The following is a 17355-nucleotide window of genomic DNA, read 5'->3' on the forward strand; positions in this document are numbered from 1 at the left end:
GCTCTAGGTATTACTGCGTCATTTACAGCTTGCAAGTCTTGGACCATACGCCATTCCCCATTTGCTTTCCTAACAGAAAATAAGGGTGTGTTACATGGCGAATCAGGAGATTCTACCAGTACTCCTTCCTTAAGTAAAGCTGCTATTATAGGTTTAATTCCTACCTCTGCATCTTTTCTTAAGGGATACTGTCTTTTCTGTGGTCTAAAAGCTGACTTTGGCGTGATTGTAACTGGTCCTGTTGTTCGAATAAGTCCTACGTATGATTTTCCTGTTGACCAGAGAGTTTCTGGTATGTTTTGTAGTGCTTTCTCTTCCTCTTCTAATAAGAGTGCTACTCAGCTGTCCTCACTAGACTGCAAGTGCAAAGCTGCATGCGTCTGTGTTATCCAATTTAACTTCTGCTTGTGAACTCCTTGTTCAGATAGCTCTAATTCTGTTTGTTTTTCCCACCTTGTGACTTTTTCTCCTAGATCTGCCCATCTCACATTCCTGTCCTTAGTTAAACTGACATGTGGTAATCGATTAGATTTATACAGTGCAAAGAATTCTTGGGGCAATGAACAGCTAACTACACTGTTCCCTTCTGTGTCCCAGTACAGATTACGTAATACTAATCTGTTTGCACGGTTTTTAAACAGTTCTTGCTCATATTCCTTATCAGGTCCTGGTGTGCTACAATAATACAAAGTACAATGCAACAAATGTTGTTTGCCAGTGTCAAGGGAGGGGGACTTACTGATGGCTACATTCATCAGTTCTTCGGTTACTGCCCCTGGACCAGTCGTAACCAAGTCCTGGCTGTACCAGTAAAAGGTTTCACACTCCGATCGCACTACAAAAGTATCCATTTGTCGCTGTGCTTCTATACCTTGCATAGTTGGAACTACTGCTATGCCAAAAATCTGCATGAGGTCTCTACCCAAGAGGTTCACTGGACATTTTGCAGAAACAACAATTTTACTCTTCTGGGTCATCCATGAAACAGGGTCAGTTATTGCTATGTTATGGGAGAGTGGCTCCTGATACAGCTGTCCATTAGCTACTTTCACTAATATGTAATCAAGTGATTCAGAATTTTCTGGTAGTTTGGAAGGATGTTATCAGAGTTCGTGATGCCCCTGAGTCACACAGGAATTTTACTTCCATCCCCTCTACCAGAAGTGTCACTTCCGGTTTTGTGTCTGCTAAGTAGAGCTCTAAGCTCAATAATGCTAAGTCTAAAATTTCACTCTCTTCATTGTCGATGATTTTTTGTACATCTTCTATTTCTTCTATCACATCCTCAGCTCTCTCTATCACATTTACATTTGTCTTTTCTTGATTACCTTTTTCCAGTGATTCTTGACTACCATATAGTCAGCCCTCACCCTCCTTATCTTCAGTGGCTGCCTTCTTATTTTGTTTGCAATCCCTTGCCAAATGTCCCTTTTTCCCACATTTGAAACATTCACCCCTTTTCTTTCTCTCTTCAAACTCTTCTGATTGCTTATCAGATTGTTTGTTTCCTTGGGCACTTTTCTTGCCCTTTTTCCATGACTGTACTACAAAAACTTCTGCTCCATCTTCTACTGCAAATACTTGGGTTTTCTTTTTCTTTTTATTATTAAAATGCCTTTTGGCATGTCTTGCATATTCAAGTAATGACTGCAATCTACTCGTACGGTGATCTACCATGTGCTTTGTAATAAAGCTGCTAATGGGTGCAATACTGCCTTTCAAAAATGCATTATTTAGCTGTTGCTCATATGGAGAGTCATGTGTTTGGTCTTCAGGTACCTGCATTCCACAATGGTTATTAGAACATTCTAGTAATCTAGCATAATATCTATCAACAGTTTCACCTTCTTGTTGGATGCATTGATTAATGCAAGTCCAGTCTGCCCTAGGCTTTCATTTCTCAGAGATTCGGTCTGTCAGACCTTTCACTCTGTTATCCAGCTCTGCGTTACTATGTGGGAGTGGCTTATATTCTGCGTCACGGTGATTCCAGTTGCCACTGATCATGTGCCAATCTGGACCTACGATTTGTCTGACTACTTTCTCCACCTCTTCCCCATTTAAGTGATAACTTAATCTCATGCCCTGTAAGTCTTCTAAGAATTTCCTGAAATTAACTTTCGGATGGGGAATTCCCTCTGTGGCTTTCCGGATATCCTCCGGTGTCTATGGTCTATATACTAGAATAGTTGGGTCCTGCCCTTCCTGTCCTGCCTGAGGATTTGGTACTTCTATGAGCAGACACATCTCTTCTTCACTCATAGCTCGCAAATTTTCATTCATTTGATATAATTCCATGTCCCCTCTTGTTTTACGTGTTTGAGACCTAGTCTCGGCAGGATCTCTGACAAATGGTTTCGGTTTTGCAGGGACAGTCGGGTATAGCGGAGGTGGACCAGTCTGTCCAGTCACTTCATATTCCGGTAAGGGAAGCGAAGGAGGTGGAGGGGCCAATGCTATTACCAAGTTATTATCTTCTTTATCTAAAAACATTGCTTTTGAATTATTACTTTTTTGTTCCCTGCGGTTTGCTTCCTCAAGCCACCTGTGTGCCTGGGGAATGCCTAATTGACGTTGTTTCTTTACCTGACCTTTTGCGTCAGTTTTAAGCTGTTTAACAAGTTTAATAAGTGAAGATTTTTCTAATTTACCATCAAATTCATATTTATTAACCCATTTTGTATAGTACCTAACGTTATCGGCACGCTGTGATTGCATATATTTTGCGTCTTCGGTTAACGGTGGATCTCGGGATCTTTTTGTGCACTTATTTCCCATGTTGTCTTAAAAATGTTACGTAACCCTTCTTATCACGTGGTACCACGATTTCTCTTTTTCACAGTTTATCTAGAATTAACTGCCTACCTCTCCTGTTTCCCTGATCTATGACAAGACAGCAATCTTTTTTGTCCCTGATCTGTACAAGACAAATCTATCTGACAAAAACAAGTACTGTAACAAGTCCCTGATCTAAAACAGTAAATAAGATAAATTCCTCCTTACCTCAGCCCCCGTGATTGATTCTTCTCGCTGACGATACCATTGACTCATCCTACAATCGCAGATCAGAAACAGTGGCTGGCCTCTTTTGAACGACAATTTAGTTGGAGGTCTTTCAATGCAGAAGAACTGATGTGGTATCTTCCCCGTATGGTTTCATGCCACCGGGCCCATCCGACCTGTGTTAGAGTGAGAGCCTCCGGCTCGAAGGACCAAACTGTCAAAGGAAAAATAACTTCAAAAATGATTAATACACGGCAGGTTCAGGTTAGGGCACTTTAATCTTGCAGCAAGGAGACAAAAACATGTTAATACAGAGTTTGTCTAACTAGAATCAGGAAGTGCAGGTATCTTTATACATTTTCTAATAACACATTGCCTACCAAGCTGACGTAGCAGATCACAAGTTTTAACATCATTACTTCATAGCAGCTGTTTGTCTATGTTTTTCTGCTTGCAATATCAGTTTTGTGAAAAACATCCTAAGGAAAACAACGTGGCCTTGACGACCACCGGTTAGATACATCTTTTACTATGCAATGTTACCGCTCAAGGTACTATGGCTAATTTGAGCACAAAGCAAGTATAGATTACAGTCCAGTCCTTTAAGCAGTTCTTTGTCTCTCTTCTTATCTGCTTCCTCTGCAGCTGTGCATGTTCTCATAACACGAACAGAGTTAATTGTTCAAAGCTATAGCATTATACAGATCAGTATTGTTTCATTAGTTTCTTCCTGACCCAGCAGATAATCACCTGCTTCTCAGTACATTTCCAAAAGGCATAAACATGAATTTTGCTGTGCTAGCAAATGCTAGGTCAGAGGGCATCTTGCAAGTTTCAGAAAGTATACTGCAGTTTCAAAAACATCTTTTAGTCTCATATAAAACTAAGCTGTATATACAGAATAGAATGAAAACATGTTAACTCTTTTAGCTTCTAATTAGTACTAAGCACACATATTAGTACATATTTTTCTGACACCTACATATAAGCTTTTATTGTTGTAGTGGTGGAGTTGCTTATTCTGTTTCTTGTAACATATAGGTATTTTATATATGGACATACGTACTGTATCAGACTATTACATAACATATGGGACATAATTATGTCCTACTATCGCAGGACATTTCACATTTATTATGGTTCTGGTATGCACACACCTGCCTAGAGGGGGACTTTCACTCATAATGTAGGACAGGTGGTAACCCAAACCATTGGGCTAGGCTTGGTAATTGGCAGCATGCTAACATGATGCGTTTCGCTTCCACTTGGTATAACTAGCGACACTACAATGGAATACGGGCACAGGGTTTTAAATATCTTTGTTCGAGGGATGGGGACTCAATATTCAGCTATGCGCCTTTGTGTTTACTTCTTATTGTGGTGTTCACAATGATGTCTTTTATGCTTTGCATACATTTCAGTATCCACGGACACTGACAGGCGTGATTACTATTAGAGGCAGGCTGTACTAGTCAGCATTTTAGGTTGCATGTATGCAGCCAACATGTTCACGCCTCCATGCAGCACTTGGACATGCCCCCTGCACTCGTACACATTTCCTATGCATGTGGTCGTTACGACAGTGCACCTTCATTAATATGCATGTGGTGCTGCTATGCCATCTCTACGCCACACGGTCAGCGCAAGGCTAACGCCATCCTTGCACCAAGCTTCATGAATCCCTTGGAATGTGTTTTATATGCAGATTTTTATATTGATAAAACAGAGAGGAAATTAAAAAATCGTATCTATGAACATCTCAGTGCAATCAGAAAAAATAGTGGCACCAATGCCCTTGCTAAACACTGTATGGATTTTCATAGGCATTCTTTTAAGTTGTTTGTGCTGGACTCAGTGAAGGCTGGTGAAAGAGTCAGAGCATGGTCATTACATCTAGAAAGGAAATAATTGACCTGGAAGCTGCATTTAAGGGCCAATATTTGGCCAGATCTCAATGAATGTATTTCTATCAACAGTATTCTTAGGTTGAAGGCACTGGAAAGATGACCTGATTTATTTAAAAATGCATGGAAACATGTAAAATGAAACTAAATTAAGTTGTTTTGAATAAGGTTTTAAAGTAATCATCTGTTTTGCATATATGCAACCTATTTATTTTTTGAAATGTGTTGGAATGAATTTTATGTTTTTTAAAGGTTTTATAAATATTCATGGATATTTATTAATATTTATTAATATTCATAACTATGCATGTAGAGATTTGTTCTCACTGGCTGGGATCATGTGGGGGTGTGCTATTTGTATGAAGTCATCACTAACTGAAGGCATTTAAACACTAACTGCTTTTATTTAAACTGAAGAAGTTTCTTATGGTAAAAATGAAAGCGCTAGTTTTATTTGTGTTTTGATTACATAAAGTGTGGTCTTCACGGATAAACAGCTTAGAACATTGGATTTTACATTTTTTTATCTTACTGGAGTATTCACATTTCCTGCCTTCTGTTCTGGTTTTCTTCAGTTTGTGGTTTTCTGGCTTATTGGTAGTTTATAAAAATGGTAATCATTTTACCAGATTTGCTTATTTTTCATATTAGATTGTTTGGCAATTCTAGGCTTATTTTTCAGGATGCCTATATCTAATTGCTTCTGGTCACAACCAGTCTTAATGTAGACTTGTTTGCATAGCTCAGATTATGAATGTAATGATGTCCTTTCAAACCTGATTATACCACTATGAGAAGTTTAGAAACATTATACAGCTGAAAGGAGAAAATATCAGATGTATACCATCTACCCATTTGGTTATCTTTCACCCTGAATCCCCCTTCTTTTGGTCCTTTTTTCCACTCATCTCAAGCTGTGTTCACACGATCCACTAATATAGTCTGAGTGACCTCTACACAATGCTCGTTTCATTTGTTTATTGCTAGCTCTCAGAAGAGGTATTTCTTCATGTCCAGGTTAAAACTAGTCCCTTCCAATTGTAGTTTATATACTCCCACTTCCCTCCATAAGCTTTCTGTTTTGAGTTTGATCTCATTACAAGATTCATATATTACCATATATCATATCCCTGTTTTATATATTACCATATATCATATCCCTGTTTTATATATTACCATATATCATATCCCTGTTTTATATATTACCATATATCATATCCCTTTTTTCTTTTGTGTACACAAACAAAAGCTCCACACTGTTCATCCTCTCCTTATGCTTTAATTCTATCCTATCATCATAGTAGACATTCTCTGCACACTTTCCACCACTTTGATGTCGCCTTCTGTGAATATCCTTCAGTACTGGAAATGTTTTGCCTATAGTTCTTCCAAAGTCATGTATATTGGCATGATAACTTTCTTTTGCAAGCATGTATTGCTCAAGCCATGTGAGCCATGTCAGACAGTCTGTGGTTGGCCTACAATGCTGCTTTCTAGTACCTCTTGATATTTCCTCAGAGATAACTACTAGGCCTTTCGTTTCATTCACTGCATGTACAGTGATTTTTCAACCAACCAGCCCCTCTTTTGTTCATTTCCATTAGCATCCCATCTGCTGTCCAATGGTGCAGCTGAAGAGCCAAATCAATAATTCAGCTTCATGTTGTCAAATCTAAGCACATTCTTGCATGAACTATTTTTATTGTTATATTTCCCAATTGTTTAGGCTTCCACCAAAAACATTGTCTGTGATTAACAGAGCAGGGTATATTTTATATGGATACTCAACATATCCTGGATTTGATCTGTTTAGATGGAGTCTGTGCCAGTAAATGAAGAGAGTTACTGAGTTGTGACTAAGATGTGCAGAAAAGATAACTGTGTTCTCTTTGCACATACATATGTAATAACTGTCCAGTGTATGTAGTTTTTTTTCTAGGGATCACTGGTATGGTACTTAACAAGGAGCCACTAACAAATTCTATAGTTCTTTAGGGAGACTTTTATACTAATGTGGAAAATGATGGAAATTCCTGGAGAGGAGAAAATGGGAAAACACCTTTGCTCATTTGACTTCAAGTACTGAGTGTTTTGTTTTTTTTTTAACTTTTGTGCTACTCATTGATTGCGCATAAGAAACAGGTTGTTCAAAAATGTATTTTTACCAGAGTGCTTTCAGTCAAAGGTCAGTGACCAACTTTATAGTTGCATCACCTGACATGTGGCTACTCATTTTAAACATTCAGCTCAAGATAAATGCAGAACTGTCAACTGATCACCATTTTGTGGTGAGCTGGATAGGGAGTGGGGTAAAAAGACAGATCAAGAATTGTAAATGTACTGAAGCTGTCATAGGAATGCCTAACCAATATTTCTGTCTGGCATGAGTTCAAATTCCACCTGCTGAAGAGCTTTTCTCACAAACCCAGAGAGGATGAAAACATGATTTCTGACTGGACAATCTTAAAGAATGTAAATGTCAGGCAGTGACAAGGGGCATAGTCAAAAAGCAGTTGGCACTTGTCATGGTGGTAACTCAACAATGCACTAATGGCATCGGTAGCAATAGAAGCAGTAAGATTAAAGGAAATGGATTTATATGCAGTGCTGTGTGGTACATGAGGGAAGGGGGCTAATGGATTTGATTGGTAGATGTTGTCAAACCTGGAATGTACTACACTGCAGTTGTCACTGAAATGAAGACCACAAGTAGCAGAACTTTAATGAGGCCATGGATAATTACTTTTAGATGGCTTCAAATAAGTCCAGGAAAATCTGTCAGCTAACAAGGAAGGTGAGGAGAAACATTAACTGTTCTCAGCAAGGGTGGAGAAATACCAACCTTGAATTACTGTTGGGATGTTGAAGAAAATTTGAGGACTCTTCATCCTGGTAGATAGTCTCTCCTCAAAGGATGCACAGCCAAAAGCTTGTGGTACTTTTAATCCATTTCAGTAGTTACTGTAGCACCATACTAGTAGTTCTGCTCTGGCAAGGCTTTGGGATTGAGATAGATTACTCAAAAAACTGAAGGTGCCCACTCTGGTGACACAAAAAGATAAAGCCCTACTATGGCCCAGTTAACCCAGGCCCAATTATTGGCTCTGTTGACTGATAGATTTGCAGGGAGTTATGGGCATGCCCATCCCAGGAGAGAAGACATTCCTTGATGACACTCTCTCAGGAGATGCATGGTTCAAAAAGGAAAGTTGCCTTCAAATGTAATCAATGAGCATGGGGTGAGTCAGGGGGTGAGTAGGGCATAAAAATAAAATAAACAGCATGAAAACAGAGACAGCTGAGCCTCCGGGACACCATTAGAACCCATGACCAGCTCCATCAATACTGGAGTAAGTCCAGCGGAAGGAGATATGCTGGTAGATCCAGAATGGATGTGGGCACTGAGAGCTGTGCCAGTAAAACAAAGTCACAAAGGGGACCAAAAATATTTAAAAGGAAAAAAAGAAATGCTGGAGGTGCTGAACTTAGTTGAAGTTGTTATTGAATCTTTTCAACACTGAATGGAATGATGGGTCACTGCCTCAGAAATGGCAAACTGAGGTTGTTGCCTCAATTTTTCTAAAAGGGAGAAAAATAGGAGTGAGTGGTTGGTGTCAGATTGCCATTTCCAGGGAGATGGTGAGGTTATTCTGGTTGGCAGATCACCACCTTGAATGCAGTGACTTGCAAAGTGACAAAAAACAGCCAATACCTTGGACCTATGAAAATATCCTACAACATGCATATATGAGAGGAGGCATGTGGGCGGGGAAGTTGTACCATACCAAAACAGCGATGTCGATGTTCATGTTAGCAGAATTAAGGGAGGTTAGACCTTAATAAGGGATGCACCCACAGCAGATGACCTAAATGATACTGGCTGCAAGGAAAGAGCTAGAAATGGAAAGTTACCTGGCCTGGGAATATGGTCCAATATGGTCTATCCTGAAACATGAACAGACTTAGTGTGCATGCGTGTGTGTGTGTGTGTGTGTGTGTGTGTGTGTGTGTGTGTGTGTGTGTGTGTGTGTGTGTGTGTGTGTGTGTGTGTGTGTTTGTGTGTGAGATCATTATGGAATCTGACACATTGCAGGTTATCTATTTTTAATGGACGTGACAACAGGTATTGTATACATATACTACTGACAATGATGACACAGTGCACATAAATCACTCATGAGGCAGTTAGAGTGGTAATTAACAAAACTATGTACATATGCTACGGTGGTGCAGTGGTAGCATTGTTGCCACACAGCAAGAGGTTCTCCCGTTCGATTCTCAGTTGGAGTGTGGGGAGTGCCTTCTGTGTGGAGTCTGCATGTCCTCCTCGCAGTTTGGTGGGCATTTGAAAGAGATGCATAAATGGGTGTGCCTTCGTTGAAGGTTGAACATCAAGCTGGCACCTTGGCATTTGTGAAACTCTACTGCCAATCATTAGTGGACCGGTGTTCCGCTGTGGCGACCTCTGACCACGAAAAGCCAAAAGACAACAACATGTACATTTTCTGCTAATATAATATTTTTGTTAGCTACCCAGTATCAAGGTCTATTGTTAATATGAATACAATATAGTAGAATTACTTGCTAGAAACTTGCTCAAACCCCTATATATTCTTGTTGTGTACATTGTTAAAACATTCCATGTTCTTGACATTTGTTATTAAACTAGTTGACACCATATGAAAGGTCATAGATCACACCCAAATAATTTCAGACTGATCAAATTCCCTTGTACTTACAAAACTAGTGGTAAAGGAGTCAATTGTTGATTTCAGAATATATCAAGTACCACACAAACATCTAGTGATGAAAGGGATGACAGTGGAAAGGGTCAAGTGTACAAAGTTCTTGGGTGTTCGTATCACAGAGAACTTATCCTGGTCATACCATGTATCCAGCATAGTCAAAAAAAAATCAGCAACACTTGCACTTTCTTAGGAAACTTAGGAAGGCAAAATTACCCAACTCCATACTTCAGACCTTTTATAGGGGTACCATTGAAAGTGTCCTGACCAACAGCATTACAATCTGGTATGGGAGCTGTAACAATCAGGATCAGAAGGCACTCAAAAGAGTTGTAAACTCAGTAGAAAGAATCACTGGCACCTCCCTTATACCTCTAGAAAAATCTACACAAATGCTGGTGCATCGACAGGGCCAAAGAGATTTCCAGCGATCCAGTGTAATCTGCCAATGGTCTATACATTCACTTCTCCTCAGGCAGGAGATAGAGATGTCTGCATTGTAAGACCATCAGACTAAATAACAGTTTCTTTCTGCTCTCCATTAGACAGTTTAACTCTTGGGAAAAACGAACCATGAGTCTGTCAAAACACTCAATCACTTCTGTTAGATTACTAACCTATCAAGTGGCTTATTTTATGGATGTGCAATAACCAAGTGCAATAAAGTAGCTCACCTACCACACTGAAGGACTGTAAAGTGCAATATACAAACTGCAATAATTCAGTCTAATCATAGATATGCTATTGTATCAATTTTACTTTGACAATATTACCTTCATATTGTTCCTTGTCTTCCTTAGCTCTTGTTCTGGGATGGGTGTGGGTCACTGCTGTCCTACTTTACTTACTAATTGCTACTTATTACATTTCTACTGTGATATTTTATAATTGTTTTCATTGTCTATATGTGCAACTGTTTCCTGCATTGGGAATGAAGCATTGTAATTTTGTTAATTACACTGCTGTGTAGTTCTGAATGACAATAAAGTTTTCTTTGACTTTGACTACATTTTTCATAAAGAGTGCCGGACTTTACATTAACAGGTAATTAATGCGTTACTCTCAGGGGAATCCTTAGCTATTTAATCTGGTAATAATTTGTTATTGGAAAAGCTTTTGACTAGTCAAGGGACAAACCACAAATGTTGCATATTTATGGTAATTTGTTTTTCCTTTTTTTTGTTTTTAGATATGAGACTGGCACAGATAAAGCTATTACAGATAAACACAACCAAATGAACTTTAACAGTTATGTATTTCAGTGGTTTGTGGCAAGTAGCAGGGGAATTCTTAAAAATTAAGATATTAATCAAAGCTTACTGGGGTGTTCAGTGCAGTCCTTTAGGACTCATTGGTATGACAAGTCTTATTTGGTCTCTTTTTCTGGTATATGGCTACATGTGGTAAGCTATGGTAAACAAAGAATGCTGATAACTACAAAATGACAAGAATGATAACATTGCCTAAAAATAAAAATCTATTTCAATACAATTTTTAAAAAATCAATTCCTGCTGCAGTAACAACAGTCTCATTAACAGTGACACAAAATGTGCTATTGCCAAATTTGTGAATTATGATATTTAATTAATTACAAAATTAATGGGAGATGTTAAAAGACTGTAATTAAATGCAGTATCTAGGAATAGTTATGGGTAAATAAAGCTCTCATCACTGTCATAAAAGAAAATAAGACATATTTACTCAGTAACATGTCTTACACTCAATAACATAGATAGCAGATTTTAGAAAGCCAATATAAACATATATACAGCTTTCATCAGCCCATTATAAAATATAATAATATATTCTGCAGGAAAAAAAATCCACTCTCTTAGCTTGAGAAAGTTCAGAAGTTCTTAATATTGAAAACTAGAGATGTCCAAATGTTTAAACTGTATTGGTCATGTTTTAAAGCATAGGCGTGTTTCAAAGCAAGTGTTAAGTAACAAATCTTTGGAGTCATATATAATCTCCTTGTCATATACAATACCTAATTATATAATTTTAAAGTAAAATATGTTTTATTTTTTGATGATAATGATGGCCCCTGAAAAGTTTTCTTAAAGCTGATAATTCCTGCCATGACATTATGAAAACATAATTTTAATTGCCCACAGTGCTTTGCAGATGAATGCAAATCCTTATTTAATACATACCATGATGTCACAACATGGGTGTAGTTTTAGAGAAAAAAATGAGTAAACAGTAAAAAACTTGGAGTGATCCTGATGGTTCTTGGAGATTTTGGTTTCAGCATTGCTTTTATTTGTTTTTGGTTGGTTTTACATTTTAATCAGAATTTCCTCAGTTTTATTTTTTAGTAAAAACTGAAAACTCAAACAGCACACTACAATCTTTATTTTTTGCAAAATTACTTGCAACTATATTATGAAGGTTACATGGGAAAAGAAATAAATTGTAAAACAAAGATACTTCCAAATATGACCAATGTACTTTATATATTGCTAACAGACAAGACTGAAATTTGTTCTCTGAATAATAAATACTATGTAGGAGAGACATCTACTTTGAATATAAAGCCAGGTTCAAACATTCAATAATCTGCTGTTTAAATTTATTGTAACATAAAATATATGGATTCTTTACAAAAATACTACAAAACCTTTTAAATAAATCACATTGTTGCAATAAAACTAAGCACGCCATTTACAATTTTCAAACATAACTTGATAAGTACAGGGACAACATTGAATTTAAGCAGTTAACCTTCATGAAGACCAGTAGAGTGTGGGCTTCAGAATAATATGAACAAATTTGTGAATGCTGAAGACTTAAGTAATTATTTGAATAAGAAAGTAAAATGTAATGTCAGATGGTGATTCTGGATTTAATCACAGAAAATAAACAGCATACTATGGTAAGCTAATTACATTGTTTTCTTGCCACCTTTTACTAAATAAACATTGAACACATTATTTCAAGCTCTCTTTAAAGAGAAAGCTTGCGTCAATTTGAGATTTGATACATTTGCTTTGTAAATAATGTTATACAGCTTGCATCTACTGTTCAAGCTTGATTTATGGAAAATAATGACAACATCTGAATACTGAAAATCAAAGCATATTCCCAAGCTGAACATTGTCACTATTTTTATTAGAAATCTGGATAGGAAGTTCTCCTGATCATCATTTTGACTGACTTAATTTTCACCAAAGTTCCTTCAGATAACCATGTATCCCACTGAATGTTTGGCAAGACAGATTTTTCATTAACTTGAAGAATTCCATTTAAGTTGGCCAAACCACATTGATTAAACCACCAACCACTTTTGTTGTTCAGGGTACTGCAACTTTCAAAAGCTTTGTCATCAAGAATACAGGAAGGAGTGCAACCATCATTGTCCACATCAGAAGTGCTGAATGGCATTGCACTTTGATTATCTTCTTGTCTATAACCTCGGAAAGCATCTCCTGAAAAACAGAGACAGAACAGTTACTCACACTTCTTGTACTTATTTAAAATACTAGATTCTTATTTTGCAAATGCGAGCCTATAACATATGTGCCTTACATTTAATGAACTTGCATTTCATAGGATCTTGTAAACATTTCTAATCTAAAGTATAATATTTACATTTACAATTCTGGTAATTTTTTTCATTCTGCACTTAATTTCCTAATTTACATAATATGAAATATGGCACTGAACATATTTTTTAAAACAGAACTTAATATTTGCATTATAAAAAATATATACAAAGTCAGTAATCTTGCCAAATTAATATGTTGCTTACTTTTCTAATAACAAGTATAAAATATTTTCAAACGTATGAAAACATAAAACACAAGTAACCTTTTTGCAGTAGAAAGATTTATTAACAAATAAAAATAGTTATTCATTGCTTTGAGTGTCAGACATTAAAACATATCACTCTGGCCTTATCAAAAGCATTAAAGAATATTTGTTACCAGCTGTCCCAGTATAGCGTCCTAAATGTATCTTGAAGAATTTAGTCTCATCTTCCAACCAAAAGCTATCATATGCTGAATATGCAGAAGTTCCATCAACTGATTCCAGTTGTACTTGAAGCTTAAAGTTGGTATTCTTTTGACTGACAATATGGTAGACCTTTCTCAGTCCCAACCAAAATTCTCCTAGAAGAATAAAATTTAACTTGACAATAAGGTTTATATCAAAATTGGTAAGCATTCACACCAACCCAATTAAAACTTTAAACATTAATAGTTTCATAACTTCTGGTAAGCTCTGCTATTTTAAAAATTTCTCATGACTGAAAGCCGGCACATCTATTGTTAAAGTCATACTTACGTGATACAAGAGCCTCACACACTAGTTCACCATTGGCAGATATAAACCACCAACTTATCTAATTATGCAATCTAGAACACACTGTATTAATCACAAATGAAACAGGAGAAGTCTGCATGTTGAAGTGAGAGAGAGTGCAGTTATGAAAGGATGACATCATCTGTGTGGTACAGAGGAGCTAATATGCATCACAGGTTTGGGTGACAAGGCATTTGCACTGATAGGTAGAAGTAACAACAAGGTGCTTATCACAAGTAATTACATATTGCTGACGTATTTCAACTGCAGTGTCATTCATGTACATTGTGATAGTGCGGGAGACAATGTTCTGCTGAAAACCAGTAATGTAGTATGTGTTAAAGGGTTCCATACCATTTCACATCATGTCCAATTATAAGTGTTAGAGCACAGACATAACTTTGCCGAATGAAGTGTTCAGTCAACATCACAGGTAAATTCACATATCTTGAGTACAATAGTCCATTACCACATACAGACCACTAACAATACTTTTATTTTTTTCAAAATCTTTTTTGAAAGTGCACCATTGACAAGCCCCTTTGTGCTGCTTATGGCAAAGTATCAATGTATGCGTAATAATATACTGAGGTGTTAAATGTAAAATATGAGTTAGTTGTAGTCAGTGGTGCTCTATGCCAAATAAGGAGTAGAAACAGACAAACACATGTAGTTGTGATGAAATCCAGAACAGATATGTGTTATGTTATTGTTTTATAGGCTAATAGGATCATAGGAGATTACTAGGCTCTTGACCCAGAGGTCATTTTAAGCCTAGACATTTCATCCCAATGTAATACCATACAAATGCTAAACAGAACCCAAGACTACATATAGTGATGAATGCCCAAGGTTGTGGGCACTCTCCCCGGTAAGAATTTATGGTTCCCCATCCACTTGTCCAAGTTCTTCTTGAACAGTGTCATAGAGGTGCTCTGTTTCACATGAATTGGTAGCCTGTTCCAAAGACATGGCAGTCACTGGGAGATAAAGCTGTCTCTCCAGCATGTCCTATTTAAGTCGCAGGCCATATATAAGTTCCTGGAATGGGTAGCCCTAGATCCATTTGATTTATGGATATGCAGCAAGTTCATTAGTTTTGGGTCTTGGATTGCTCTGTAGGCCAGGCATAAGTCTCTCTCAAGAATTATATATATTGCAGAGTCTAGGGGAAACATTTCATTTATATGATTCATTTTATTTAATCTTTTGGTTTCATTAGCTTATAAATTTAATGATTTGGGATTTGTGGAAAATTTTAAAAATTTATATTTCTCTAATATAATTATGCGTTTATAGTTTAGGATTTCAATATATTTATTATTCAAAGAATTGATTTCATTTTTCTTATCTTTATTATTTAGATCTGACTCTTGAATACATTTCAATGAATCTAATTTAAGTTGAATCTCTAATAACTGTTTATCCCAGCTTTTCCTTTTTATATGATACCAGTTAATAATTCTCCCATATAAAAAAGCTTTTAGGGCATCCCACACAAAAATTTCTGAGGAGTTATTATTATTATTTAATTCTATAAAATTTTGTGTCTCCAAAGTTAAGAATTCTTCAAACTCTTTCAGTTTTGTGATATAAGCAGGTATTCTTATCTGTGTATTGTAATTTCAATTAACTGAAATTTCAAATATTATTGAATTATGGTCTGATATTGGGCAATAAATAACCTTGGTCTTGACCAGAGAGACTAATAAGTCATTAGAAAATAAGACTCTATCTATTTTTGAATAGGTGTTATGTCTATGAGAGGAAAATGTATAGTTTAAAGAATCAGAATCTGCAAAGGAATAATTATCTTTCAGATGATATGATTCTAGAAAATCATTTAATGATTTGGCTTAAGCTGTAATCCTTCTTTTATTTAAAGATGTTGATTCTTTATTATCCAAAATGCAATTAAAATCCCCTTTATTATTAAGGACCCCTTGGAATGTTGTACTATGAGATCCATATGTTGTTTTACTGTATTGATACCTATACCTGGTATCCAATATAAATTCACTAAGATATACATTTTCTTATTAAATTCAACTGTGACAAGACAAACCATTCCTTTATTATCTTTATATATACAGGTAATCTTTGGGCAAGGTAAAGTATTATTCCACAGAATTGCTACCCCTCTTTTTTCTGAAGATGTTCTGAACTAATTAATGTTGAATAAGATTTAGCATCTAATCTAAACATAGCTTCTGATTTCAAATGAGTTTCTTGTAAGAAAATGAATTGGAATTTGTGTAATTTAAGATATTTGAATAAACGTCCCCTCTTATTTGAGTTATTTAATCCATTAACATTAATAGAAATACTAATAAAGTCATAAAAAGCAAAATTTGTGAAAAGAGTGTATTTTAACCAAAAACATATCAAATAGTTAAATATTAAAGGAATACAAAGAAAACGTTTAGACTGATTACATAGTAATAGATATGACAAATATGAGTGTATTACTATTATATTACTTATATTACCATAACCTTCTTGGAGTATAATACTCATAATCCAAGTGACATATAATCACTCAGATTAACCCCTCATCAAGTAACAACTTCTGATTAGCATCTGTCTAAGAGAAAATTTCCCGATCATGTTAAATCAGTCTTAGCTTCTATAGAAAATCAAAATATCTAATAATTTTAAATGAATAACAAAAACATTATGCAAAAGGCAAATATTATACAATATTTAAAGAGAATCACTTTATAGTATAGTAGCATTAATTAATTCTTATTAACATAAATTAATCCTCCTGTTTCAATAACCTTTAAGTGAAGAAAACTTCTAACTCCAAAAAGATTTTATACATATATCAGTCTTCATTATTCTATTATGTAGATACTATTTATCCATGAAAAAAAATGACATTGACTATCCTAGAAGTGAATTTAAGTTCCATCAGTCTCACTATGAATTTAAATATTAAAGACAAATAACCATAACATATAGTTGATATGACTGCAAATAAAAATAGTAAAGTAATTTATCAATAATATATTTTCATATATAAGTAAGGAATTGGTACATTATATATAACTAAATCATTAAAGTAAATTAATATTCTAAAACACTCATATTTTCTTAATATATTCTAAAGAAATAAAAGAAGCTATAATTAATGATCTGTTAGTGAAGGTATGGATTATTCTCATTTGTAATAACTTAAACACATCCATTTACTTTAATTGTATTTATGTATCAATAAAGAGTTTGTAATAATAAGTGAGGTGTTAATAAAAATTATTTCTAATTGCTCAAAATATAAGGAATAAATTAGTTTTCATCTATAACATAAATATTTTATTGACAGTGTTGCTTAGACCATTTCAAACCACCAATTCAATGTGCTTATTCTTTTCTTTATTTATTTTATTAATCA

General features: G+C 35.7%; 1 protein-coding gene across 1 annotated transcript in view; it reads right to left on the reverse strand.

The window, feature by feature from the left end:
- Positions 1–11885: 11885 nt before the first annotated feature.
- The window catches only part of ANGPTL5 (angiopoietin like 5), a 594392-nt gene continuing 588922 nt past the window's right edge, over positions 11886–17355 (reverse strand). The window contains exons 7-8 of the mRNA XM_044072712.1: positions 13583–13768; positions 11886–13084 (exon numbers count right to left, since the gene is read on the reverse strand). Coding sequence (XP_043928647.1) covers positions 12768–13084; positions 13583–13768 — 503 coding nt within the window. The 3' untranslated portion in view covers positions 11886–12767. The remainder of the gene's footprint in view (positions 13085–13582; positions 13769–17355) is intronic.

The sequence above is a fragment of the Protopterus annectens genome, chromosome 5.part0, assembly GCF_019279795.1.
Source record: "Protopterus annectens isolate FY-2018-M chromosome 5.part0, PAN1.0, whole genome shotgun sequence".
NCBI classification, from domain to species: Eukaryota; Metazoa; Chordata; order Ceratodontiformes; family Protopteridae; genus Protopterus; species Protopterus annectens.